The sequence below is a fragment of the Mercenaria mercenaria genome, chromosome 16 (genome assembly GCF_021730395.1).
Source record: "Mercenaria mercenaria strain notata chromosome 16, MADL_Memer_1, whole genome shotgun sequence".
NCBI lineage: Eukaryota > Metazoa > Mollusca > Bivalvia > Venerida > Veneridae > Mercenaria > Mercenaria mercenaria.
In genome coordinates this window covers 20,075,189-20,102,543 of record NC_069376.1, presented here as the reverse complement: position 1 = coordinate 20,102,543, position 27,355 = coordinate 20,075,189, and the positions used below count along the sequence as shown (strand labels likewise).

The window sequence follows — 27,355 nt, the reverse complement described above, 5'->3', positions numbered from 1 at the left end:
TAATAGTTTCTCCACTACCCAATCAAGCGATCAATGAAGCATGCACATATAAACTTTTACCTGTGACATGCCTGGGGCTAATTTCCGCTACTGGACAAGGTTTTATGGCTCTTTAGTCTGTGTATTGCTGTCAAATCAAGCCAGTTGCGCTGGTGTATAAATTTGTTTATTGAGGGGCCCATAGTAATAAAAGTCGTAACTAGCCAGCCAGCTGGGGGGGGGGGGGCCGAGCCCCCTGGCCCCCCACCTGGACACGTGCCTGATATTGATACATATGTAATTAACGATTATCTAGAGGCACTGCTGACCAGGAATGCAGATCTTTGTTTGTTTGTTCTGCAGAGACTCTTAAATACAAATATACATGTATGAGCAGTTTACAGTCATGATATATATTTGTACACAGTCTTTAGGGGAATGAAGTATGGATATGTGTGTACTTTATTTTTTTTTTTTTTTATTTATTTTTTTTTTTTGCTAAATTTTGGCCTGTTCTGGGCTGGTCTGGCCCGGCCAATTTGGGCTAGGCCAGGCCAGAGATTAAAACATTCCTTTGAAAATCGATTGATTTATGGATTATGTTCAATTACTTTATATCGATTGATTTTCTGAATTTACGTCATTCAATCAATCGGACAATCGATCAATCATTTAAACGTAATTTCAATCCATCTATCCTTTAAAACAGTAACAATGTGTTTGGTAAGAATTTATACCATACCTAAATTTAGAACCTTGACCTTTAACCTCTGACTTGAAAGAGAAACAACAGCAAAAAATGGATGTCAAAGAAGATGGGATTTTAGGGCCTGTCGCCAACAAAATCGGCGTCCCAACTGATATGGTAAGGATGCAATGTTAATTGTTTCTATAGTATCATTTGAGTCTGAACTTTCCTAAATAGTAATTTGTATAAAGTTTCTGCAACTTCATCAATCAATGACTTCCTTTCTTAAAAAAAAAAGGCTTCTTTGCCAGCCAAAGTTTATCACAGTGATATGTGGGTATAGTGTGCGACACCTTATGTACCAGTCACTTAATGTACCAGACACTTTATGTACCACTTTGACACTTAGTGTACCACCTATGTATTATATAGTAATTGTATCTCATTGTGTAGCACTGTCAATATGTGATAATTACCTGTGAAAACAACTTTGATTTAATAAGCTTAAGTCCATAGAATGTTGTTAACATTCCTATGTGCATATAAATTACCTTATTAATTATGACAATTAACATTTAATTTAGTAAAAAACATTTCAAGTAGATTATCTATCTATCTATCTATCTATAAATACTGCATGACACATTTGCGAGTATTTTATGCAGGTGCATAAAACAATAAAATAAAACATTTTCATCAAATCAAAACAAAAATGATCATCTACTATATATCATATATACATAAGGTGTCCAAAGTGGTACATAAAGTGCTGGTACATAAAGTGTCTGGTACATAAAGTGACACATTCGTGATATGTTATCCTTCGATCATCTGTTTTGACGCTCATGAGTTTTGACGCCCTTATTTATTTTGCTGTCAAATAGGTATAAGTGACCTTTTATGATGCCAAATTACACACGTTTGCAAAGCAGGCAATATTTTACCTTGCTCAAATAAAACATTAATGCATTCAACATATTTACAGTAAGATTATATTATTTTTTCATACTTTGGTGTATTTTTATGTCTTTTTAATAATGCAAAAATCTCCAATCCTTTAGAAACCTAATTCTTACAGGAACAACTGGTCAGGAATTCAGATCTTGGTTTTCTCTTTCCCTCAGCTATTTTTGAAAGTCACAAGACAGTTCTTTGACTAAAATTTTGAATAAATTTTACATTTTTCACTCTCCTGTAGGCTATACACCTTGGTTCATTTGAAAACATTAAATTAATTTAATTGAATATGGTTTTGCTGCTCTTTGTCAAATCTTGTTGTAAATAAAGAAGGTCATGTTTCTAATAGGTTTTCACTGAAAGTACCAAAGTTAGAGCTGTTAGAAAGGGTTTTATATTTTTGTGTCCTCACTGTTTTGATAATGAATTACTGCTATTAACAATATGTAAAGTGAATAAAAAAGATCACATTTTACAAAGAAATAGTAAAAAAAGTCACTTAAAAAGATTAATATTAATTCGTTTATTGTCCTTTTAAGTTTCAGGTCTCGACTGCATTCACATAGAATTATACCAGCCAAATATGATTTTGGCCATATAGGCTCCAGAAAAGTGAAGTTTTGGTTAAGAGAGCCAGCAAATCAAAAGGCGTCATTTCCCATGAGCCTTAAAAATATGGATGCCTCGATGGTCAGTCAGCAATAATACAAATATTGACACCTTTTTGCCCACAAAATTCACAAAACAGGAATAAAATAAAGGGAGACATGCCATAGTTTATAACAACACTATTTATTTGTTTAATTTATCTATATTACTAATGAAATACATGTTAGACTGCTTAAGGGCGTCAAAACTAATGACTGTAGGATATACTGTTCTGGGTAACACAGTTATGATGAGAAAATAAAATATAGTGTCTGCTTCTGAGTTAAGGCAAGGAAGTGGCTAGGGGTTCAAAGAAAATGCTTAGATATAGCTATAAAAATTCAGCTCAGAGATGTTTAAATCCTAACCTAACCAGGAATCGTGCCAGAACTTTTAGAAGTCTGTCATGCTATAATTTCATCAAATGAAATGCAATGGACTCACCTTTTACTTTAAAGTAATTCTAATCCATTTTTCTTTTGATCTGGCATAAAATAATGGCAGTGGCTAGTGAACAGTCACCGGTGCAGCGGACCCATTTAAGGTCTAGTGCATCGTCGCTAGTGCAGCAGACCCAAAGTCTTGTGCACCTTTATTTTTGTTATATATAAAATATAGCCTTTATGTGAAGATATTTACACCAGTGATACGCAAGAAGATAATTAAAAGAATGAAGTAAGATAAACCTTGACTTACCTGTAAATTTATCGTTTTACCTCAGAGCGCTGATCTTAGATCTTCGGTAACAGAAGTATCAGATATTCTGTCATTTACTAAGATATTTCCGAATGGCAGAATGAATTTCATTGATTTTTTCTTTTTGAATTTTCATGAGTACCATATATTTTTGTCAAATTTTTGTTGAATATATATACTGGTTTGGAACCATTTTCCGGACAGGACCAGTTTCTGGACACATGTAATGTCTGCTTTATTTTGTTGTTATTCATGTAATTGTTTCATCTAGATCATTTAGATGTTTGTTCTTCATGTCTACAACAAACCACTATTTTATAAGGCTGTATAATGTTTAGGTTTTTCATGATAACTCACCTGCGTTTACAAAACAACTTTCTGTCTTAATGGGGCATGAAGATAGCATTGCGCATGCGCAGTAGTTCAGACATGCCGAGGTATCAAGTGGGGTAGAAATAATCAAACTACATAATGATTGTCTGCTGATAACATGTTCTAGTTTTAATTTCACGCTAAAAGTTACGTAAGATGCAGGGCTGTCGATTTTTTGCACTAATTTTATTCTATATCTATTGGAATTATCAAGAATTCATATGAGACGAAATCTGAGTTTTTATAGTCAACCTCGGTTTGCTTTCGTAGCTGCTATTGAACGTCGGGTTATGTTTAAAATTTATATATCATTTTCATTTAAATTTGTTTATTATTATTTTTACACTTTTGATTCCCTTTCTGCGCCTCGCTGACTGAAACACTAAAACTTCTGTTTTAGAAAATGGGTTCCCCAGATAAAAATATCCAACAGATTTCTGCATTGGTTTTAAATCTTTGCATTTCATTGGCCAAACATATTGTAAAACTTGTTGTTTTGTTTGTAAAAAAAAAAAATGAAAAAGAAACATTTGAGAAATCTCAGAATTTCATATATTTCATGTATTTCTGAATTTGGCGATAACTATCGAGTCTTTGAAATATTCTCGTTTATTTATTCTTTTACTTTATAAATGTAGGTGTTTGTGATAATTCTTTCTCTGTGAACTGTAAATTGGAGCTAAAATCATCTTTTCTTTGAAAGGAAAAAATTATACTCCCTCAATATGACCTGGCCACGATAAGAGAAAAAGTGTTGCTATATATATATCGGAACAGTTTTACTGTGCTGATATATATCACAACAGTTTCTAATGAAACTCTATAGAGATTCCCGTGTTGATATATATCGTAACAGTTTTGTAAAATATCAGCACAGATTTTGTAGTATTAATGTGTGTTACCATGTTTAACATACTGCAAAGAGCAAAGGAAAATTGCCGCACTATGCGATAAAGTATATATATACAACATAAAATGTTTAAATGCTTACTTGTATTTGTTTTGTATTTCAGAAGTTTCATGATAATTCTATGGAATTAGAACGAGCAGCAAGTGTTTTTTTTATATTATTTAAATATATATACATGCTTGGATTGGTAAATTTACCCCTGGCTGTAGAAATCAGGCACAAAAAAGTCTGTAGTAATTTTAGAAATAGTACCCACATTTGATCTAACAATACTTACAATTTTTTAAAAGCTTGTCAGAAGATAAAGTTTAATGGTGGAACATATTGAAAGTTTTGCATTATTTAACTTCAAACTGTATTTTTGCTTCTTAGTAAACACACAAAATCATGTATTTGCCAGTATTAGGGGGTTCAGTGAAATATGGCTGCCTCCAGATGGGTATCGAAATATCAGGAATGTGTGTAATACTGCCACTCACTGCCTCACAGTTTCCTTTTTTAGCAACAAATAAAAGTACTTTTTATGTCCCCAAAAAAGTCTTTTGGAGGGAGAGGAGCACTTAGTTTTTGCCTTTATCTGTATGTCTGCAGCCCTTTTTTTGTAAATTTGGGGAAGGGTACCAGGTCCCTTTTGGAGGGGAAATTTACATCGCGAAATCATTGTTTGGAGGAATATATTTGCTGAAAAGTTGTTAAAATCAGGACTGAAAATCAAAACTAATTTCATTTTTTTTTTGCATGGGGAATTTTTGGCCAATGTGGGGAAAAAAGTATACTTTTTAGATTTGGGAATGGGGCCGAATTTCAGCCCTAAAATCAGCATAAAAAAAGGCCTGTGTCTGTCCAGATGTCCGTTCATCTGTCAGTCCATCAAAATTTGGATGTGCATAGCATATATTTTAAGTCTTTTACAGGTTACGAAGTCATCAAAGATCATAGGATTGTAATTTAGGATGAAAAGTTATGCCCCTGGTTTTGTGTGTTTGTGACCGGGGGGGGGGGGGGGGGGGGGGGGGGGGCTGGGGTCACTCAACTATACCAGAGTTATATACCTTGAATTAGTAAATATGCATGAAGGGCCTATTAAGATTTGTATGTTGCAGATATCTCAGAAAGTATTTGACTTAGAGTCATAAAACATTGTAGGATTGTTACTCAACATGTGGGATTTCATTTGGCAAGACCAGATTTATGGCCCTTGGCTATGTCAGAAATATCCTTTAAGGACCTGAACATTTGCATCACAAGTATCGTAAAAAGTATGCAACATTAGAGTCATGAAAAATGGGTTTGTAAATCAGCATGTGATGTTATTTACCTGGCTATTGTGTGGCATCTTACTCAGACCAGAGTTATGGCTGTTGACTTAGTCAAAAGTATGCATAGAGAGTTTAAAAGTTTGTGACACATATATCTCAAAAGGTATTTGAGTAATGAAACCACATAGGAATATTATTCAGTGTGTGAAGTTTTACCCCTGGGGTTTTGTTTTGGATTATACTCGACAATACCAGAGTTACGACCCTAGACTTAGTCAAATATATGCATTAAAGGCTTACAAGTTTGTGTCCCATGTAGCTTTGAAAATATTTGACATGGTCATGAAACTGTATCTATAGGAATGTTACTCAGCATGTGAAATTTACTAAGTCACGTGTTGTTAGCAAGTATTGCCAAGTAATATATGACTGTACAGTGATGTTAAGTGGAGGCTTCAAAGTTCCTGTTTGACATTGTAAATAAATGTACGGTAAATGAATAAGTCTTGTATGTCCCTTCAAAATGTTCATTTATTGTAAAAAGGCTGCAGACTTTTTGATTGCCTAATTTCTAATTTTTAAAAAGAAGATATTTAGTTAAAAAATTCTGTTATACTCCAGGAAATGAAGACTTCAGAATACACACCGCAAGCGTAATCAGAGCAGTTGAAATATCCGTTATTTGTATCAGGGTATTTGACCCTTAACAAGCGACAATTTAAACGTAGTACTAGTTACTGTATTCCTCTATATTCCAGTCCGCTATTCCTTCATTTTTAGCATAATACATCTGATCTTTCTGTAACAATAAATTATGAGGTTTATATGGGATCATAATTGAAGTTGTCAGCGTGCTATCGGACTGTCCGTCTTCGCGTTTGGCTAATAATTATTATTTGAAGGGTTCACTTTTCACTTAACTGATCAAAGCTAATGCATGAACATGGGCATACTTGGTTCACACGCATCATCATGCTGCCACGCTAGTTTATGTATAGATACGAAGAAACATATAGATTTCATCTTGACTTTTTGCATAGTATCTTATGGCCCTTTTTTTTAAAAAATGAATATTATCAGATTTGTCCCTGCTGGTTAAGTTTTATGTTTAGGTCAGCTTTTCTCCTAAACTGTCAAAGCTATTGCTTTGAAACTTGGAATACTTGTTCATCATCATAAGCAGACCCTGTACATCAAGAAACATAACTCCATCTTGCTTTTTGCAAGATTTATTGCCCCTTTTGGACTTAGAAAATCAGTTTTCTTGGTTAAGTTTTATGTTTAGGTCAGCTTTTATCCTAAACTATCAAAGCTATTGCTTTAAAACTTGCAATACTTGTTCACCATCATAAGTGACCTGTACAGCAAGAAACATAACTCCGATCCTGCTTTTTGCAAGATTTATGGCCCCTTTTGGACTTAGAAAATATCAGATTTCTTGGTTAAGTTTTATGTTTAGGTCAACTTTTTCTCTTAAACTATCAAAGCTATTGCTTTGAAACTTGCAACACTTTGTTCACCATCATAAGCTGACCCTGTACAGCAAGCAACATAACTCCATCCTGCTTTTTGCAATAATTATTGCCCCTTTTGGACTTAGAAAATCATTTTCTTGGTTGAGTATTATGTTTAAGTCAACTTTTCTCATAAACTATCAAAGCTATTGCTTTAAAACTTGCAACAGTTTTTCACCATCATAAGTGGACACTGTACATCAAGAAACATAACTCTATCCTGCTTTTTGCAAGAATGATGGCCCTTTTGGACTTAGAAAATCATGGGTAGGACAATATTTCTATTGCACAAAAAAAATCAGATGAGTGTCAGCACCCGCAAGGCGGTGCTCTTGTTGTATAGTTTATTTCGAGTTATATTAAATACGTGTAATACGGTAACTAAAATTAAGGTGCTTAAATTAAGAGGAATGAAATTCTACATGTATATAGCTAAGACTATAATTGTTTATAAAACAATTGTTTAATCTATTTTGAAGTTTGAGAGCAAGGAAAATTTACATGCAGATAGACATGGACAGTTTGTAGCAGACATATTTCTTACCTATATATTGTATATGAATTGTGTACATGTTCATGATGTAGGTGTTTGTAGGTCGTTCAGCCTGAGACTCTTATTTTCTGTAGAAACTGTGTCAGTATAAAATGTTTTAACATAAAAATATCAAATGGAATAGATCAAAATTTATGTTTTCATGTGTAAACAAGATGTTTTAAATTGAAAATAAATAAAATTGATAGGGAGTTTGATCATGACCAGCAGATGACCCCTTTTGATTTTGAGGTCATTTGGTCAAAGTTCAAGGTCAGATTGGCCAGGAACAGTTAAATGGTTTCTGGACGTTAACTTGAGAACGCTTTGGCCAAGGGTCATGAAAGATGATAGAGAGATTCAAAGTGACCAGCAGATGACCCCTATTGATTTTAAGGTCAGTAGGTCAAAGGTCAAGGTTAAAGTGAGCCGGAACATTTAACTGTTTCCAGACAATAACTTTAGAACACTTGGGCCTAGGATCATGAAACTTGATAGGGAGGTTGGTCATGACATGTAGATGACCCCTATAGATTTTGAGGTATGTAAGCTAAAGGTCAAGGTCACATTGACCCAGAACAGTTAAACCCTTTCCGGACGATACCTTGAGAACGCTTGAGCCTAGGATCACTAAACTTAATAGGGAGGTTGATCATGACCAGCAGATGATCCATGCTGATTTTGAGGTCAATAGGTCAAAGGTCAATGTCACATTGAACCAGAACAGTAGAACTTTTGTTTACAGTGAGCAAGTAATTATGTCTCCCCCAGGAGACATATTGTTTTTGCCCTGTCTGTCCGTCTGTCTGTCCGTCCGTCCGTCCGTATGTCACACTTCATTTCCGAGCAATAACTGGAGAACCATTTGACCTAGAACCTTCAAACTTCATAGGGTTGTAGTGCTGCTGGAGTAGACGACCCCTATTGTTTTTGGGGTCACTCCGTCAAAGGTCAAGGTCACAGGGGCCTGAACATTGAAAACCATTTCCGATCAATAACTAGAGAACCACTTGACCCAGAATGTTGAAACTTAACAGGATGATTGGTCATGCAGAGTAGATGGCCCCTAACGATTTTGGGGTCACTCTGTGAAAGGTCAAGGTCACAGGGGCCCGAACATTGATAACCATTTCAGGTCAGTAACTTGAGAACCACTTGACCAAGAATGATGAAACTTCATAGGATGATTGGTCATGCAGAGTAGATGACCCCTAACAATTTTAGGGTCACTTTGTTAAAGGTCAAGGCCACAGGGGCCTGAACTTGGAAAACCATTTCCAATCAATAACTTGAGAACCTCTTGACCCAGAATGTTGAAACTTCATAGGATGATTGTTCATGCAGAGTAAATGACCCCTATTGTATTTGGGGTCACTCAGTTAAAGGTCAAGGTCACAGGGGCCTGAACATTGATAACCAGTTCCGATCAATTACTTGAGAACCACTTGACCCAGAATGTTGAAACTTCATAGAATGATTGAACATGCAGAGTAGATGACCCCTATTGATTTTGGGGTCAGTCTATTTAAGGTCAAGGTCACAGTGGCCTGTTCATGTAAAATCATTTTTTTGGAAATAACTTGAGAACCACTTGACCTACAATGTTGAAACTTAATAGGATAATTGGACATGCAGAGTAGATGACCCCTATTTATTTTGAGGTCACTTGATCAAAGGTCAAGGTCACAGGAGCCTGAACAGTGACTTGAGAACCACTAGGCCAAGAGTGTTGAAATTTAGCGGGATGACTGGACATACCAAGTAGATGATCCCTATTGCAGCCAACCATCAGTGTCTCTTTGACTTTCGCTCCAGACCCCTATTGACTTCTTGCCTATAGGACTTTGCATTGGGGGAGACATGCGCTTTTTTACAAAAGCATTTTCTAGTTTCTGTTCCTTGTGCAATTACTGAATGCATCAAGGGGGGCAATACATGTTCGACAAGCTCTTGTTCAAATGAAATATTGATAAAAGCCTCTGATATCGGCCAGACCATAACATTTAAATAACATTTTAATATAGTCAAGTAAGAAGCTTTCATGTGATTTGTACATTTTTATGTTCTAATGAAATTGAAATTACAGTTTTTCTTTTACAAATGGTTTTAAAAAAATCTGCTTTCATAACTTGTGTCTGCTAAAACAATGTCTGTATGGCAGGTCTGACTGCACTCAAACTCTGGCACATTGAACTGGACAGTAACAGTGAGAGTGATTTGTTTCATATAATTTTGTCAGGACAGTTCTCCATAAAAATTTTGAGGAAAAAAGTCTTTCATTTCCTGAAAATAACAGAATTTTCTGGTGTGTTTAAAGGTTGTAATTTGCAGTATTTTGTATGCGTATTATGCAGAATGGCTTGTGTGAAGTTTTGGAGGTTCCTTAGTTCATAACCTAGGTTACTAGGGCATCATGGTATATTAATGAACTATACTCACCCATAAATCAGTGCTACAAAATGTAGGGCTGTCTCACAGAAATAATGATATTTTTTAAATGTCATAGGTGTAAGAGTGTTTTCAAAGTGGGGGTGGAGGCTTTAATTGGAGCTAAGTGATTGTTCAAATCTTACCAGAAAATTTTTAGAACACAAAAACACCCTCCCGCCCCCATCCACCTCCACAAAAACACTAACTTGCAATGTTCAGTTAGCTACTTTAATTTTTTATGCCACCCAGTGTTTGAGACCAGGGAAGCATAATCATAGTGTTTGAACTTTCCTGTCTGTCTGTCCATCCATCACACTTTCTTAATGTACCCAACTTCTCCGACAGCTTCCGTACAACTGAAATGAAACTTGGTATTCATCATTAAGACATTAACTTGCCCATACTTTTGAGCTTTCATGTAAAGTTCTTTTTTAGCTTCAAAGACTATTCAAAGAATAGGTAGAGCTATGGACTCACCCATGCGTCGGCGTCCCGATTTGGTAAAGGTTTTATATGTAAGCTGATATCTCAGTACCCACAAATGGGAATAGATTGAAACTTCACACACTTGTTCCCTGTGATGATCTGACATGCAATGCACAGGTTTCATAACTCTACTTTGCATTTTTACAGAATTATGCCCTTTTTCAACGTAGCAGTTTTTTGGTTAAGTTTTTGTATGTAAGCTGGTATCTCAGTACCCACTGATGGGAATGGATTGAGACTTCACACACTTGTTCATTGTCATGATCTGACAGGCATTGCACAGGTTCCATAACTCTATTTTGCTTTTTTACAAAATTATGCCCCTTTTTTGACTTAGAAATTTTTGGTTAAGTTTTTGTATGTATGCTGGTATCTCAGTACCCACCAATGGGAATAGATTGAAACTTCACACAATTGTCAATTGTTACGAGCTGATACGCATTGTACAGGTTCCATAACCCAGTTTTGCAATTTTACAAAATTTTACCCCTTTTTGGACTTTAATATCCATTCAATTGACATGGCTTGTTGAATAGTCAGTATTGCTGTCCTCAGACAGCTCTTGTTTCTTTGTGTACTCAGCTCCTCCTACAGTCTCCATCCAATTGAAATGAAACTTGGTATACATCATCAAAATAAAGTGGGCATGATACATCGGTCCAGACTTGTGTTGATATATTGATACAGACTTCTGTTGATATACTAGTATTAAAACAAACTTGTGTTTTGATATACTAGTAATGATACAGACTTGTGATATACTAGTATATACAAACTTGGTTTTGATTCTATATTGATACAGACTCTGTGTTACTAGTATTAACACTTGTGTTTGATATACTGTATTGATCGACTTTCTTTAATCAGTATAAAAATGTGTTTTGAAATATATGATAGACTATATTATAGATACAACTTGTGTTGATATAAGTATTTCAAATTGGTTTTGATTACTAGTATTGATTCAAACTGTTGATATCTAGTAGTACACAACTGGGATATACTGATATGAAAAACTTAACTACAGTATTGTCAATTTGTTGTATACTGTATTGATACACTGGTTGATATACTAGTTTTGCAACTTTGTTTTGATCATACATTTACAACTTTTTTGATTACATATCCATTCACATGACATGCTTGTTGATATACTAGTATTGCTCTAGACTTGAGCTTATGTTAAATCTTGTGTAGCTCACTACTATAGTACTTACACATCTCTGATTAATTGTAAACTTGTGTGATACATCATACACTTGAATAGATTAAAACAACTTGTGTTGTGATGATACATCGGGTCAACAAGTTATAAACTTGTGTTTTGTATAATATGATACAGACTTTGTTGATAACTAGTATTGATACAAGACTTGTGTTTTGATATACTAGTATTGATCACAGACTTTTGTGATATAATATACATTTTGTTTTTACAATTGATACAGACTTTGTTGATATACCAGTATTGATACAGACTTCTGTTGATATACTGTATTGATACAGACTCTTTACAGTTGAAGATATAGTATTTGATACAGACTTCATACTAGATTGATATTGTTACTAGTATGATACAGACTTCTGTTGATATACAGTATTGCAATTTAAAATTTACAACTTTTTGATTATGATCATCAGACTGTTTGAATATAGTATATAACTTCTGTTTGATTACTAGTATTGATACAGACTTCTGTTGATAACTGATACAGCTCTTTGATATACAGAGTCAGATTGTTGATATACTAGTATTGATACAGACTTCTGTTGATATACTAGTATTGATACAGACTTGTGTTGATATACTAGTATTGATACAAACTTGTGTTGATTACAGTATTGATACAATTTGTTTTGAATACTGTATGATACAGACTTTGTTGATATACTAGTATTGATACAGACTTCTGTTGATATATATTATACAACTTGTTGTATACTAGTATTGATACAGACTTTGTTGATATACTAGTATTGATACAGACTTTGTTGATATACTAGTATTGATACAGACTTTGTTGATATACTAGTATGATACAGACTTGTTGATAACTAGATTGATAAGATTGTTGATATACTAGTATTGATACAGACTTCTGTTGATATACTAGTATTGATACAGACTTTGTTGATATACTAGTATGTACGACTTTTTGATATACTAGTATTGATACAAACTTGTGTTGATATACAGTATTGATACAAACTTGTGTTTTGATACTAGTATTGATACAGACTTCTGTTGATATACTAGTATTGATACAGACTTCTGTTGATATACTAGTATTGATACAGACTTGTTGATTACTAGTATTGATACAGACTCTGTTGATATACTAGTATTGATACAGACTTGTTGATATACTAGTATTGATACAAACTTGTGTTGATATACTAGTATGTACAGACTTCTGTTGATATACTAGTATTAACAGACTTGGTTTTGATATACTAGTATTGATACAGACTTCTGTTGATATACTAGTATTGATACAGACTTGTGTTTGATATACTTATGATACAGACTTGTGATATACTATGACACTTCTGTTGATATACTAGTATTGATACAGACTTTGTTGATCTATTGATACAACTTGTTGATAGTATTGATACAGACTTCTGTTGATACACTAGTATTGATACAGACTTTTGTTGATATACTAGTATTGATACAGACTTCTGTTGATACACTAGTATTGATACAGACTTTTGTTGATATACTAGTATTGATACAGACTTCTGTTGATATACTAGTATTGATACAGACTTGTGTTTTGATATACTAGTATTGATACAGACTTCTGTTGATATACTAGTATTGATACAGACTTGTGTTTTGATATACTAGTATTGATACAGACTTCTGTTGATATACTAGTATTGATACAGACTTGTGTTGATATACTAGTATTGATACAGACTTCTGTTGATACACTAGTATTGATACAGACTTGTGTTGATATACTAGTATTGATACAGACTTCTGTTGATACACTAGTATTGATACAGACTTGTGTTGATATACTAGTATTGATACAGACTTCTGTTGATATACTAGTATTGATACAGACTTGTGTTTTGATATACTAGTATTGATACAGACTTCTGTTGATATACTAGTATTGATACAGACTTCTGTTGATATACTAGTATTGATACAGACTTGTGTTGATATACTAGTATTGATACAGACTTGTGTTTTGATATACTAGTATTGATACAGACTTGTGTTGATATACTAGTATTGATACAGACTTGTGTTTTGATATACTAGTATTGATACAGACTTGTGTTGATATACTAGTATTGATACAGACTTGTGTTTTGATATACTAGTATTGATACAGACTTGTGTTGATATACTAGTATTGATACAGACTTGTGTTTTGATATACTAGTATTGATACAGACTTGTGTTGATATACTAGTATTGATACAGACTTGTGTTTTGATATACTAGTATTGATACAGACTTTTGTTGATATACTAGTATTGATACAGACTTTTGTTGATATACTAGTATTGATACAGACTTGTGTTGATACATCGGTCCACAGTTGTGTTGATATATTGAAACAGACTTATGTTGATACTAAGATTCAGACTTGTGTTGATATATTGAAACAGACTGATGCTGATACACTAGTATTAATACAAACTTGTGTTTTGATATACTAGTATTGATACAGACTTTTGTTGATATACTAGTATTAATACAAACTTGTGTTTTGATATACTAGTATTGATACAGACTTTTGTTGATATACTAGTATTAATACAAACTTGTGTTTTGATATACTAGTATTGATACAGACTTCTGTTGATATACTAGTATTGATACAGACTTTTGTTGATATACTAGTATTGATACAGACTTCTGTTGATATACTAGTATTGATACAGACTTGTGTTGATATACTAGTATTGATACAGACTTCTGTTGATACACTAGTATTAATACAAACTTGTGTTTTGATATACTAGTATTAATACAAACTTGTGTTGATATACTAGTATTGATACAGACTTCTGTTGATATACTAGTATTGATACAGACTTCTGTTGATATACTAGTATTGATACAGACTTCTGTTGATACACTAGTATTAATACAAACTTGTGTTTTGATATACTAGTATTGATACAGACTTTTGTTGATACACTAGTATTGATACAGACTTCTGTTGATATACTAGTATTGATACAGACTTTTGTTGATATACTAGTATTGATACAGACTTCTGTTGATATACTAGTATTGATATAGACTTCTGTTGATATACTAGTATTGATACAGACTTCTGTTGATATACTAGTATTGATACAGACTTCTGTTGATATACTAGTATTGATACAGACTTTTGTTGATATACTAGTATTGATACAGACTTTTGTTGATATACTAGTATTGATACAGACTTCTGTTGATATACTAGTATTGATACAGACTTCTGTTGATATACTAGTATTGATACAAACTTGTGTTTTGATATACTAGTATTGATACAGACTTCTGTTGATATACTAGTATTGATACAGACTTCTGTTGATATACTAGTATTGATACAGACTTCTGTTGATATACTAGTATTGATACAGACTTTTGTTGATATACTAGTATTGATACAGACTTCTGTTGATATACTAGTATTGATACAGACTTGTGTTGATATACTAGTATTGATACAGACTTTTGTTGATATACTAGTATTGATACAGACTTGTGTTGATACATCGGTCCACAGTTGTGTTGATATATTGAAACAGACTTATGTTGATACTAAGATTCAGACTTGTGTTGATATATTGAAACAGATTTATGTTGATACTTTGATAGATTTGTATTGATATATCAATACAGCCTTTGTCATCAGTGACAACCTAGAAAACAAGTAACTTTTCAAAACAGACAAAAATGGATTTGTTTTTGGTGTGCGATTCTAGGTCTGGAGTGCAACTGTTAGTGAATTTTACAGGTAAAAAACATCATCATAGGTTCCATAACTCTGATCCTCCTTATTTTTATTATGAATACTCCAATAATCCAGTGGATTCATATAATTATGTCCATCAAGTGATATTATGTAAGATTTACTTCAAAAGTGTAAAGTCTAACAGATAGAATAGGATGTGGTAAAGAGGTCATTTGCTTAGACAAACCATTAGTTGCCTTGATTACCATTGGTATTTGAAATTTTTGCATATTATATCAATTAGAAGAGGTATTTCTGCTTGCAATTGCATATTCCAAACATTGCATTGCATTTACTTTCTGTAACATATTTTATTGATAACATTTAGGGCTATGTACATGTGACTCCTGTTTTCATTTTCAATTTAAATCTGTGACAGAGCTGCTGCAACTCAGTGTGTTTTTCCATTAAAACATTTGGACAATTAAAAGTAAGAAAATGTTTTCCAAGTATACCAGAACCAGAAGTTAAATGAAAATTATTTAGCAATTGCAAAACTGACTACTCAGTTCATTGTTTTACTTTTAAAATTTTCTTGAAAGGTAGTTCAGCCAGTATTGTATAAATCAATTCTTTTTAAATGTGGCCCGATAGTCTAGTGATATATGCTTGACTGCCAAGTCAGTCTAGAGGTCTGGGGTGCAAAATACCAGTCCAGGCACTGAACATTTCTACTTTAAAATTCTTTCTATCCACGTTTAATTTAAATAGCAATACAAGCATTTTCTAAATTTTGAAAAATTTAACATAAATCTGGAAGTGAACAGCTTTAAGGATTTTGAGGTCAGATTTTAGTAAGAGCATTGTTAATTCATGAGAAACTTAAAGTGGTATGTTATGATAATTACTGGTAACATGTCGGATTAGGATTAAAGGCAACATCTGACAAGGTTGATTTTCCAGTATGTAATATACATGTAGTTGCTACTATGTGACATTGTCACAAAATGGTAAAGGAAATCATGATGTAAAATATGTAAAATTGAAGTCAATAGACATGCATAGTCAGAAAGCAGTTTAAGGTACTGGTACCCTTTCCATGGGCTTTTTGTAGTACATGGCTGTCCTGTTTCTTTCATGGCATCATAGGCCAAAAAGTAAATTATTGCGGAAGAAAACTGCTGGCCAGTTCAGACATTAGACATTACTTTGACAGAATGCATTTACTACATATTATAAAAATTATATTTGAATTAATATCCTTTCTTTCATAAACAAAACTGAAAGCATAATCATTATGTCTTGTACTGACAAGGGAATGAAGTAACATATCGGATTTGCTGACATGGTGCTAACACAGTGTACTATTTTGAGGTCCTGTGTGACAACTAGTGTTTTTACTTGCCAAATAGTTGTGTAGTAATTTAATGTTACTGCATTTCAAGAAAACAGTGATGTTTATGGTATTAAAGTTTTGTTATTAAAACAGTATATAGATAATAGTCAAAAAATACCACCAAACACGAAAAACTATTACAATTTTAACACGGTGGCGATACCCTGGGTATGCAGGGGTGCAAAATGGCAGCGGAATCTCTCGATTCAGGTAACATTTTTCATTATAACTGTCTTAATACTTAACCAATTTTAACGAAATAAAGACGAGTGCCCGCTCATAAGAATACTACACCCTCGGCTATAAAGCTTAGGCTCCTGAGTTTCGTAGTTTTTGTGAAAAGTGCAACGGCACATTCTGATGGAAAAAAATGCAACTGTTATGTAGGGGGGCATTTTTCTGAAAATGACTAAACCAACTATCCCCGTGTGTTTCGAAAAACGGCTTGTAGGGCGGAACCGGGCTTGACATGTTCCAAAGCTGTTGTAGAACTTTAGCAAGTGAAATCACCAGTTTTCAGCAATTCCGGGCGATTGAAAGGAAATGCTATGTGGGGGAGGTGTTTTCATTATGTTATGTGGGGGTGCTTTTGACATGTGGGGGTGACTTAACTGGCTGCTAGGCTGCTAGAGGCACGCAGTGATATGATCATTTGATATATAAAGTATATATAATATGGATAGAAATTATCTCAGTGGAAAAAACCTTTTCAAGAATTTTTCATTTTGAAGGTGGATGTGAAGTAAACATTTAAATGCCTTCTACGGACACATTTAGGTAAATATCTCTGGAACAGATTGTCAACTCCGTCCGTTCAGATTTGTACTTGTATTTTGATAATATTCCCTGTGTTTTTATCCCCGTATCCGTTAAATCGGGGACAATAGCTCTTAATTGATGTCTTTGAAACTCACATACTTTACTCATTGTCATATTACCTTTACATTGATATATAGACATGTTACAATGACCTTCAGGATAATTTTTTCACGGTAAGACACTTGGCAATTTTCCTATTTATATTTTCCTATTTATCAAATTAATGCTAATGAATGATTCATTTCTTGATATATATATCAATATATCATATATATATATATATATATATATATATATATGAAACTCACACATGCTTCTCCTCGCTTAAAAATATGAACTCGGCATTCAAGATAAATTTTTCGAGGCCAAACACTTAGCAAATTTCTTAAGTTTTACCATTACTTTTTCATTTCTTTATGAAATCCTTCCATATTCACACATCCCATTCATTGTACATGCCCATTACATTGGTAAATAAACATTTGACCTTGGTCTTCGTTTTGACATATTTACACGTCAAGCACATAGCTCTTTTTCCAGCTTCATATTTCAACGGGGGCATTGTGCTTCAAAAACAGATCTTGTTTTTCTTAGTTTTCTCGTATACTTATAGCCAGTTAGCGTACTCCATGCCCCACCTACCAAATATTTTGTTTTGTTTTGTTTTCGGTGCTACGAGTGCCGTGGCAGCAATGTTTCCTTATCTAATTTTCTGATTGACTGTTTTAACTTTGAAAAAAAAATGAAGAAGAACGTGTTAGTAGAAATATATAGTGAAAGTCAAAATCGTAGCATGATATTTCAAACCGAATTGTTGTATATTTGAAATTTAGCCTGTGTATGTGAACGAGTTTGACCCATCAAAATATTGCTCGAACGGCCAATTATTTCCCCTATGTACTAGCAGTAAATTTATACGGGCCAACACGGTTCTTGCAATTAAAAAAAAGAATTGAAAGGTTCTATTCAATAATATTATGTTTTACGTACAATTTCTTTTTAAAATAATAGAAGGAGGAAGATAGTGATATCGAAAATATTTAAAATCGTTATTTAGACAACTGCTTTACCACTTAGAACCATAGAATATTTTAAGTTTCAACTGTCATGACTATATTTCAGTACAAAACAATTTCTAATGCCACCTTTAATATTTTTTCCAATTTATTTAAAAGAGTTTTTATGAATGTTACCATCGCTTCCTGGTTGTGGAGATGCAGGCGATCAATTGATATAAACCCCAGTCGCAAAAATCGCAAAAATCCAACAGCGGCAACGGAGATATGATATGTTTTTAGTAATATACGTCGGGGTTAGTCTTACTGAAACAGCATTTGTATTTCAAATTGAATTTTACTATTCTCACATGACATTTGCACCGGTGGTAAATGAGATCGTGAAGCGTTTTCTTCATTAAATAAAGACAATCTTTGTCGTATAATAGCAATACTGAAACAGCATTGCATTCATTTGGAAATGTGAAGCGATTACAACTTTTTAATATTATAGTATTGAGTATGTAACATTACAATAAATGACTTACTATTGGTAATTTTGTAGTTTTATTGACCTGCCTAAAAGTAATATGTATTTTCGTCCGCTGCCACAATGTGTTTAAAGGAAGACTACAATAAATCACTAGAATTTGTCAAATGACACCATCGCGTATATACGCCGCTTTTTTCTTGCATGGATTGTTCAGTTTACATTACAGCCGAGTTGGTCATAAAATCTGACAAAGGTTATGGGGAATTTAATTATTTCCGATTTTTAAACGCAAAAATCAAAGTAAAATGAAGGACATTGTCATACTTAAATACATCAAAGGGAACATCTTGTCATAAGAATTGGTATTTGTGAATATGAGTCAAATGTGTGAAGTAATAAAAAACATTACAGCAAACTAACTGTTTTTAGCGTTTAAACAGTAGATGTCATATATCAGATGGACATCAAAATGACTATGTTCCGACTTTTAAAAGTAAAGGTGAAAAGTCAAATATAGGTAAAGGTCAAATATTAAAGAATATAATTGAACATCTTGTCAACAAGGTAGTTATTTGATTATTAGCCAAACTGGTCAAGTACTAATTCAGAACAAGTTATGGCCAGATTTAATATAATAGGTCCAGGCCCCTTATGACACCTATAGCTTTATATCTAGGTGTCGTATGAAAATGCACTCTCCAAAGGCCATAGAAGTATCGTGATCAAGTTTTAAGTTTCTAGTGCCAACGATGTATGAGAAGAAACATGCAAAGACGAACAGACGGACATCATCAGTTCACAATATATATTGACATATAACATGCCCTAACAGTTAAAAGTATTTTTCGCTGGCTTTATTTGTCCGGATTATTGCGTGTCTTTAGCAGCCAGTTAACTTGAATCACCCCCACATGTCAAAAGCACCCCCACATAACATAATGAAAAGACCTCCCCCACATAGCATTTCCTTTCAATCGCCCGGAATTGCCGAAAACTGGCGATTTCACTTGCTATAGTTCTACAACAGCTTTGGAACATGTCAAGCCCGGTTCCGCCCTACAAGCCGTTTTTCGAAACACACGGGGATAGTTGGTTTAGTCATTTTCATAAAAATGCCCCCCTACATAGCAGTTGCATTTTTTCCATCAGAATGCGCCGTTGCACTTTTCACAAAAACTACGAAACTCAGGAGCCCAAGCTTAATAGCCGAGGGTGTAGTATTTTTATGAGCGGGCACTCGTTTTTATTTCGTTAAAATGGGTTAAGTATTAAGACAGTAATAATGAAAAATGTTACCTGAATCGAGAGATTCCGCCGCCATTTTGCACCCCTGCATACCCAGGGTATCGCCACCGTGTTTAATATACTAACGTTTCCCTGAAAGGCTTCATCAGGGTAATATATAAATAGCGGAACTGATGTCAGCTTGTAAAATAGTGCCAATGTGCTAAACAACGTAAACCTTATACATAAGCGGCAAAATGCATTTAACAAAAATACAGCAAAAGGTATATTTGTAATATCAGGCTATCGAATCAATAAGATACACCTGTACATTAGGTAAACTGCCATGATTTGTCACCCGTTGCTTACAGATAATAACCAGATCTTCCTGTACATTGGGTAAACTGCCATGATTTGTCACCTTTGTTGTTTACAGTTAATAACCAGATCTTCCTGTACATTGGGTAAACTGCCATGATTTGTCACCTTTGTTACTTACAGTTAATAACCAGATCTTCCTGTACTTTAGGTAAACTGCCATGATTTGTCACCTGTGTTGCTAACAGTTAATAACCAGATCTTCCTGTACATTGGCTAAACTGCCATGATTTGTCACCTGTGTTGCTTACAGTTAATAACCAGATCTTCCTGTACATTGGGTAAACTGCCGTGATTTGTCACCCATGTTGTTTACAGTTAATAACCCAGATCTTCCTGTACATTGGGTAAACTGCCATGATTTGTCACCCGTGTTGCTTACAGTTAATAACCAGATCTTCCTGTACATTAGGCAAACTGCCATGATTTGTCACCCGTGTTGCTTACAGTTAATAACCAGATCTTTCTGTACATTAGGTAAACTACCATGATTTGTCACCCGTGTTGCTTACAGTTAATAACCAGATTTTCCTATGCATTAGGTAAACTGCCATGATTTGTCACCTGTGTTGCTTACAGTTAATAACCAGATCTTTCTGTACATTGGGTAAACTGCCATGATTTGTCACCCGTGTTGCTTACAGTTAATAACCAGATCTTCCTACACATTGGGTAAACTGCCATGATTTGTCACCTGTGTTGCTTACAGTTAATAACCAGATCTTCCTGTACATTGGATAAACTGCCATGATTTGTCACCTGTGTTGCTTACAGTTAATAACCAGATCTTCCAGTACATTGGGTAATTTGTCAGATCTTCCTGTACATTGGGTAAACTGCCATATGTTTGTCACCCTTGTTGCTTACAGTAAATAACCAGACCTTCCTGTTCATTGGGTAAACTGCCATGATTTGTCACCTGTGTTGCTTACAGTTAATAACCAGATCTTCCTGTACATTGGGTAAACTGCCATGATTTGTCACCTTTGTTGTTTACAGTTAATAACCAGATCTTCCTGTACATTTGGTAAACAGCCAAGATTTGTCACCCGTGTTGCTTACAGTTAATAACCAGATCTTCCTGTACATTGGGTAAACTGCCATGGTTTTTAACCTGTGTTGCTTACAGTTAGTAGCCAGATCTTCCTATACATTAGGTAAACTGCCATGATTTGTCACCTGTAATGTTTACAGTTAATAACCAGATCTTTCAGTACATTGGGTAAACTGCCATGATTTGTCACCTGTGTTGCTTGCAATTAACAACCAGATCTTCCTATACATTAGGTAAACTGCCATGATTTGTCACCTGTAATGCTTACAGTTAATAACCAGATATTCCAGTACATTAGGTAAACTGCCATGATTTTTATGGGCACAACTGGATTTCTAAAGTGTCTTAAAGTATATTTTATAACTAAAAGTAAATGATAAAGAAAACTGTTTATTTTTGCAGATGTATTAGGAGCTAAAGTTTATTTGGTGTGCGTTTCATTCATGTCTATTGATTTCTAAGAAAATACTGAATGAAAAACATCGAATTCTGTCCGGCTACTGAATATGTTAAGTAGTACAACAGTAATCATGTTTACAAAATCAATGACTGTAGCCTTTGGTAATTTAGCAATTCATGGCTTCCTTGTTCTGCAAATTTAGTTCAAATCAATAACACTTACCAAAAATCAAAAAAAAAATTCTAAGAGAGTGGATGACAGATGGTGATAGTCACAGAGTTTGTCTTTACTATGAAACTGTTCGTAGTTAAAATTTGACAGTGTCACCCACAGTTTAACTGAATATTGAGCCTGATAACCTAGAGGGTGAGGGTTTGGTTCTTAGGTGAGCAATATTTTATCTACAACATTTAGATAGAAGACAGAATGTCTGAAAATCGTACATTTCTGACATGTTATTATGTTGGGAAGTTGGAGAACATGTATATGTATAGTGCTGGTAGATAATTATGGAAGTTTAAGCAAACTACTGATGAATTATTTAAGTGAAATTCTCGAAAAATGATAAACCAACAACTGTATTGTCTAAATACAGTAAAACCTGCCTTAGCGGTCACCTCTATTAAGCAGCCAGTGTCTCATTTCCCAAAATGGTCATTCATTTTATAAATTACTTGCAATTAGGCAGCCACCTGCTGTAAGCAGCCACATTTTCTCACTTCCTTAGCTGGCTGCTTAAGACAGGTTTTACTATACATTATATGTTACAAAAGATATTTTTGGAACAGTTTATTTTTTTTTAAAGAACTGTTCTTATTGCTTATGACTGGACAGCCTGAGGGAATGACATAGACAAATTATTTGTTTCTATATTTGTCTCGGCTGTCATTCAAGTATACTCTACATGTTTCTGCAAGCTAAATATGCAAAATATGATGAATTTCATGAAATCATAAATGGTTAATCTTGCATTAGCTTTACTCAAGCAGTTGCAAATTTAGAGTAAAAATGTTGTTGTTTCTTTCTTTAAATTTCAATTTCTGTTAAGCTCAGAGTGAGCTTTTCCCAAACACCCAATGACTGTTGTCCATCTGTTTTCTGAAACTCACTCTGTTTCAAGCATGAAACTTCTCAGGGATGTTCCTTTGGTGCATATGGGCCCCTTATGTCATTGTGGCCTACTATGTTGGGAGTCACCACATTCATTTAATACAGCAAAATTATTATATACCGGTATATTAAGCACTGTTAAAGTGGTTATTTTTGTGTTTTGGAGAAATTTGTAAATCTGAATAAATTTATTATAAAGTATTCATTTATCAAAATGAAAAGGTTTATACATTCTGTTCTCTCCAAATTTGGTTCAAGCAGGGTTCCTAGAGTGAAGTTTTAGGTTGTCACATAGATACAATGTAAAATAAGAAAACATTTATTCAGAAATATATCAGGGTTTTCAACAAAGATATGCTGTAAAATCATTTTATTTCGTGGGCATTAAATTTTGTGGTTTTGGCCAAAACTGCAATTATATGGGGTTATAAATGCATAGATTTTGACCTTTGAACATATCGTCACCTCAGTGCAAAAAGTGGATAACTGCATTGACTTAAAGAAGGACTTATTCACTTTTTGCACTAAGGTGACGATATGATGAATGGATATATTACTGCTTGCTGGTATTGAATTTTGTGGATTGACAAGACCACAAAATTCACAACAGATAGTCCCCCCTACAAAAAAAAAATGATTTCACAGCCATACATATAGAAATTTGTGCTTCCCCCTCAGGTAAGTGGCATTCCTCCTCAGGTATATGACTTCGTTTCTCAGAATGATGAGTAACTTGGCCCGTCAGGTTAGTGACTTAGGCCCATTTTTGGGCTTCAAGTTTATAAAGTACTGACGTGGCTCTTCAAGAATGGTCAGTTAAAGGGTCTGCATTTAAGGTATCAGATACCTAATAGAAATGTTTAAAAAATGGCATTCGCTAGGTATATTCTTAAAGTTGACATTGTTTTGCACTGTGTTGCAATTTTTAAACAACTTTTACCGTGCCTATAATTAATTATTTTTTTTATAAATTTTGTATAATTTATGATATTTCCTCAAGTAGAGACAAATTTCAAAGTGATGGCCATTGTCCAAAATGTTTGCAGAGAATTCATTATACGATAAATTTTGACGAAAGAAACGTCAAACTATTGGTAAACAATTATAAAACACAAAATAAAACTGTCAGTATAATTTTTTTCTAGGGTGCCTCAAGTAAAAGGATTTTAATGAAACAGAATTCTAACTCCAACATTGAAAAATTAAGGTCGAGTCCTGTGGGACTGTTTAAAATTTTGTCACTTCATTCAAAAATAAGCTTGGGGCAGAAGTAAAACCTACCTACATTTCTTCCACAATATGTAATCTAAAGAGTAAAGGCAAAATAGAGAACTTTTACTGCATGTAACTCAGTATTTTTAAAGATGTCTAACTCTGCCCCCTTCTGTTTCAGAGGTAAATTCACTTTGAACAGCAAGAAATCACTTATCAAATAAAAAATTTCCAATTCTGTACAATAAATCAATAATGTCTTGAAAAAAGTAAAAACTTACTAGAAAAAAGGAATATAAGGGAAAAAATTTGGTCCCAGTGGGGCTTGAACCTATGCCCCCTTGAAAAATTTAAGTCAAAAGTAGGTTTATGGTAGGAATTGAATACTCTTCAAAAGGAGGTAGTATACTACACTATTAGGTATCTAATACCTTAAAAGTGCAGTCTGGGAAATTTTGTTTACATGGAATTAAGAAGGTAATTAATTTTGGTGTTTGTATCATGCCTTAATGATGTAGATTGTGTCTTACAGAAACAGTACAATACAAGGTATGATCAGATATATTGTTAGCTGCATTGGTAATGGTTTGCATTAAGACCAGTTTAAATTAGCACCAAGATGTTCTACACAGTTTTAATGAAAATTTCGTATTTTGATGGAATCATCAGACAAAACAAATTTTATTTCAGTTAAAAATTTCATTTAAGAAGTACTGGTAAAACTTAAAACTTCCACTTTTTATGAAATTAGCAGTAGAAATTTACATAAAAAACAAACAAACAGAAAAACTGTGGTTAGGATTGTCTTGGTTTGGTGGTTTATACTAGCGTCTTGCACGTTTGAATCAAAACGTTAAATTTCGATTTTCTGTAGTCTCCTAATATTTAACAGAAGCTAGACTAGTGCTCTAAATAATAAGATAAACCTACTGCTCCTTGTTACTATAAATATTGTGATGATTATATTTTTTTAGCTCACCTGAGCACAAAATGCTTTGGGTGAGCTGTTCTGATTGCTCACCATTCGTCCGTCAATCCATCCCTCTGTCAGTTGTCCACGTTCAAAGAATATCTCCTCTAAAACCATTTGAAGGAAGTTGATGAAACTTGGTTGAAATGCTCAAATAAAATTATTCTGAAGATTCTGCTTGATTGCACTGAGGGGCGGCCTGAGTTAAAAATAGTAGTCAAACATCTCCTAAACAGTTGGTCTAATTTAGATTTTGAAATTGTATTACGGAAAACTTCCTTGGGTGACCATCTTCCAAACGTATCTATATTATTCTGATTTTTCAAATGTTATTGACACTCTTCACATGTAAATCTGCAGGCAAGAAGTAATTTGTGTGAAATGTTTCTTGTTATACCTGTTTTAATTGTGAAACTCTGGTGGGTGATACAGGGCCATCATGACCCTGTTCTTTACAGTAATTATCATTCTGTATATCTGTTACAAATTACCTTACTATAAATAATAACTAAACTGTGTAGGAGATACAGGTTATTGGCCAGCAAGGGATGAGTGATCATACTGACGTCATTTTTGACATCATTTAAGGAGGTAGGTTACCTTCATATTTGTATGTGCGCATGTCCAACCGGAAGCTAACGTGACGATTTACGACGACGTTTACGACAAATTAAATGTGTTTGTATATTCATTCTCCTGAAAACAAATCATGAACCTGCCTCCGATCTGTTACTTTATGGTTTAATAATGCAGAAATAATGAATCAATCGCCGCAGAAACGCTTCAAAACAATGTTGCCTTAAAATGACGTCATTGACGTCATGACGTTACGTGTCAGTTACCGCGCAAAATTAATAGCTTTTATCTTGAAAGTACGTATTTCTGTACATTTTCTTTATTTTAACTATCTTCAAATAACAAACATTTGCTGAAATATTTGTTATGAATCTTTTGCTCTGAATAATCATCAATATTTTGCTTCTTTTATGTAGTTATATTGAAACGTTATGCGGATTGTAAGAAAATGGATGATGGTAACCAATGTTATTTGGAATATAGTTGGATGAAAGGTTACTTGTAACGGCCATTTTCAAAAAAAAATCTAGCAGTTTGATTTGTATTACCTATTTTTCAGGTTCCATTGATAATTTGTTACTTATATACTAAAAATAAGATCTAAAACTGTTCAATTTTCAGTAGAAAAATGTGATTCCTTAAATTTAATTGATGTTACCATGGAAACGAAGCCCGTGACCTATGTATCTAAATGTAAAATTCAAAAGCGTTGACACTGGTCTATTTAAGAAACACAACTTCGGCTTTTTATTTTCATTTCAACAATATCCATAAGAATAATATCAGCATGCTGAACGATTTTTCCATGAAAAATGCCAGGCGAGGGGTACTGCCGTATGTATTCTAAGCTGTAAAATTTGTTTGAATAAATGCAAATAACAAGAAAATAAACTTACGTTAGAAATAATATGTTTTAAAGCTACAGTAACTAGAAAGATAATCTTATTCAATATTTTTTTTATAAGAAATTACGACAAAAAGTAAGATATAAGCTATTTTAAACATCTATGTTGCCATGGTTACTGTAAACTTTAAGAAAACTAGGGTACCATGTAAAGTGCATGGTATGTTGCTTCTAATATTTCCCAAATATTCCATGTTAGTCATTAACAGAATGCCACTTAGGCGGTCGAAAACCCCTATTTTTTATACATAGTTGTTTAAAAATGAGAGAAAATGCGTTACCATGGAAACACGAGCCCCGCGACATATGCATTTAAAGCTTATATTAGAAAGCTAACGTGCATACTAGGAAAATTAATATTTATGCAGACTTCTACGAATATCAATGAAACTAAAATACGCTGAAAGTGTTAAATATCCGTATTTTCCTTCTTT

At 33.7% G+C, this 27,355-nt stretch overlaps 1 protein-coding gene across 1 annotated transcript in view; it reads left to right on the top strand.

Annotated features, from left to right (window-relative positions):
* Positions 1-723: 723 nt before the first annotated feature.
* The window catches only part of LOC123540108 (lysophospholipid acyltransferase 2-like), a 132,231-nt gene continuing 105,599 nt past the window's right edge, over positions 724-27,355 (top strand). Inside the window, exons 1-2 of the mRNA XM_053525799.1 lie at positions 724-844; positions 4,354-4,389. Coding sequence (XP_053381774.1) covers positions 779-844; positions 4,354-4,389 — 102 coding nt within the window. The 5' untranslated portion in view covers positions 724-778. The remainder of the gene's footprint in view (positions 845-4,353; positions 4,390-27,355) is intronic.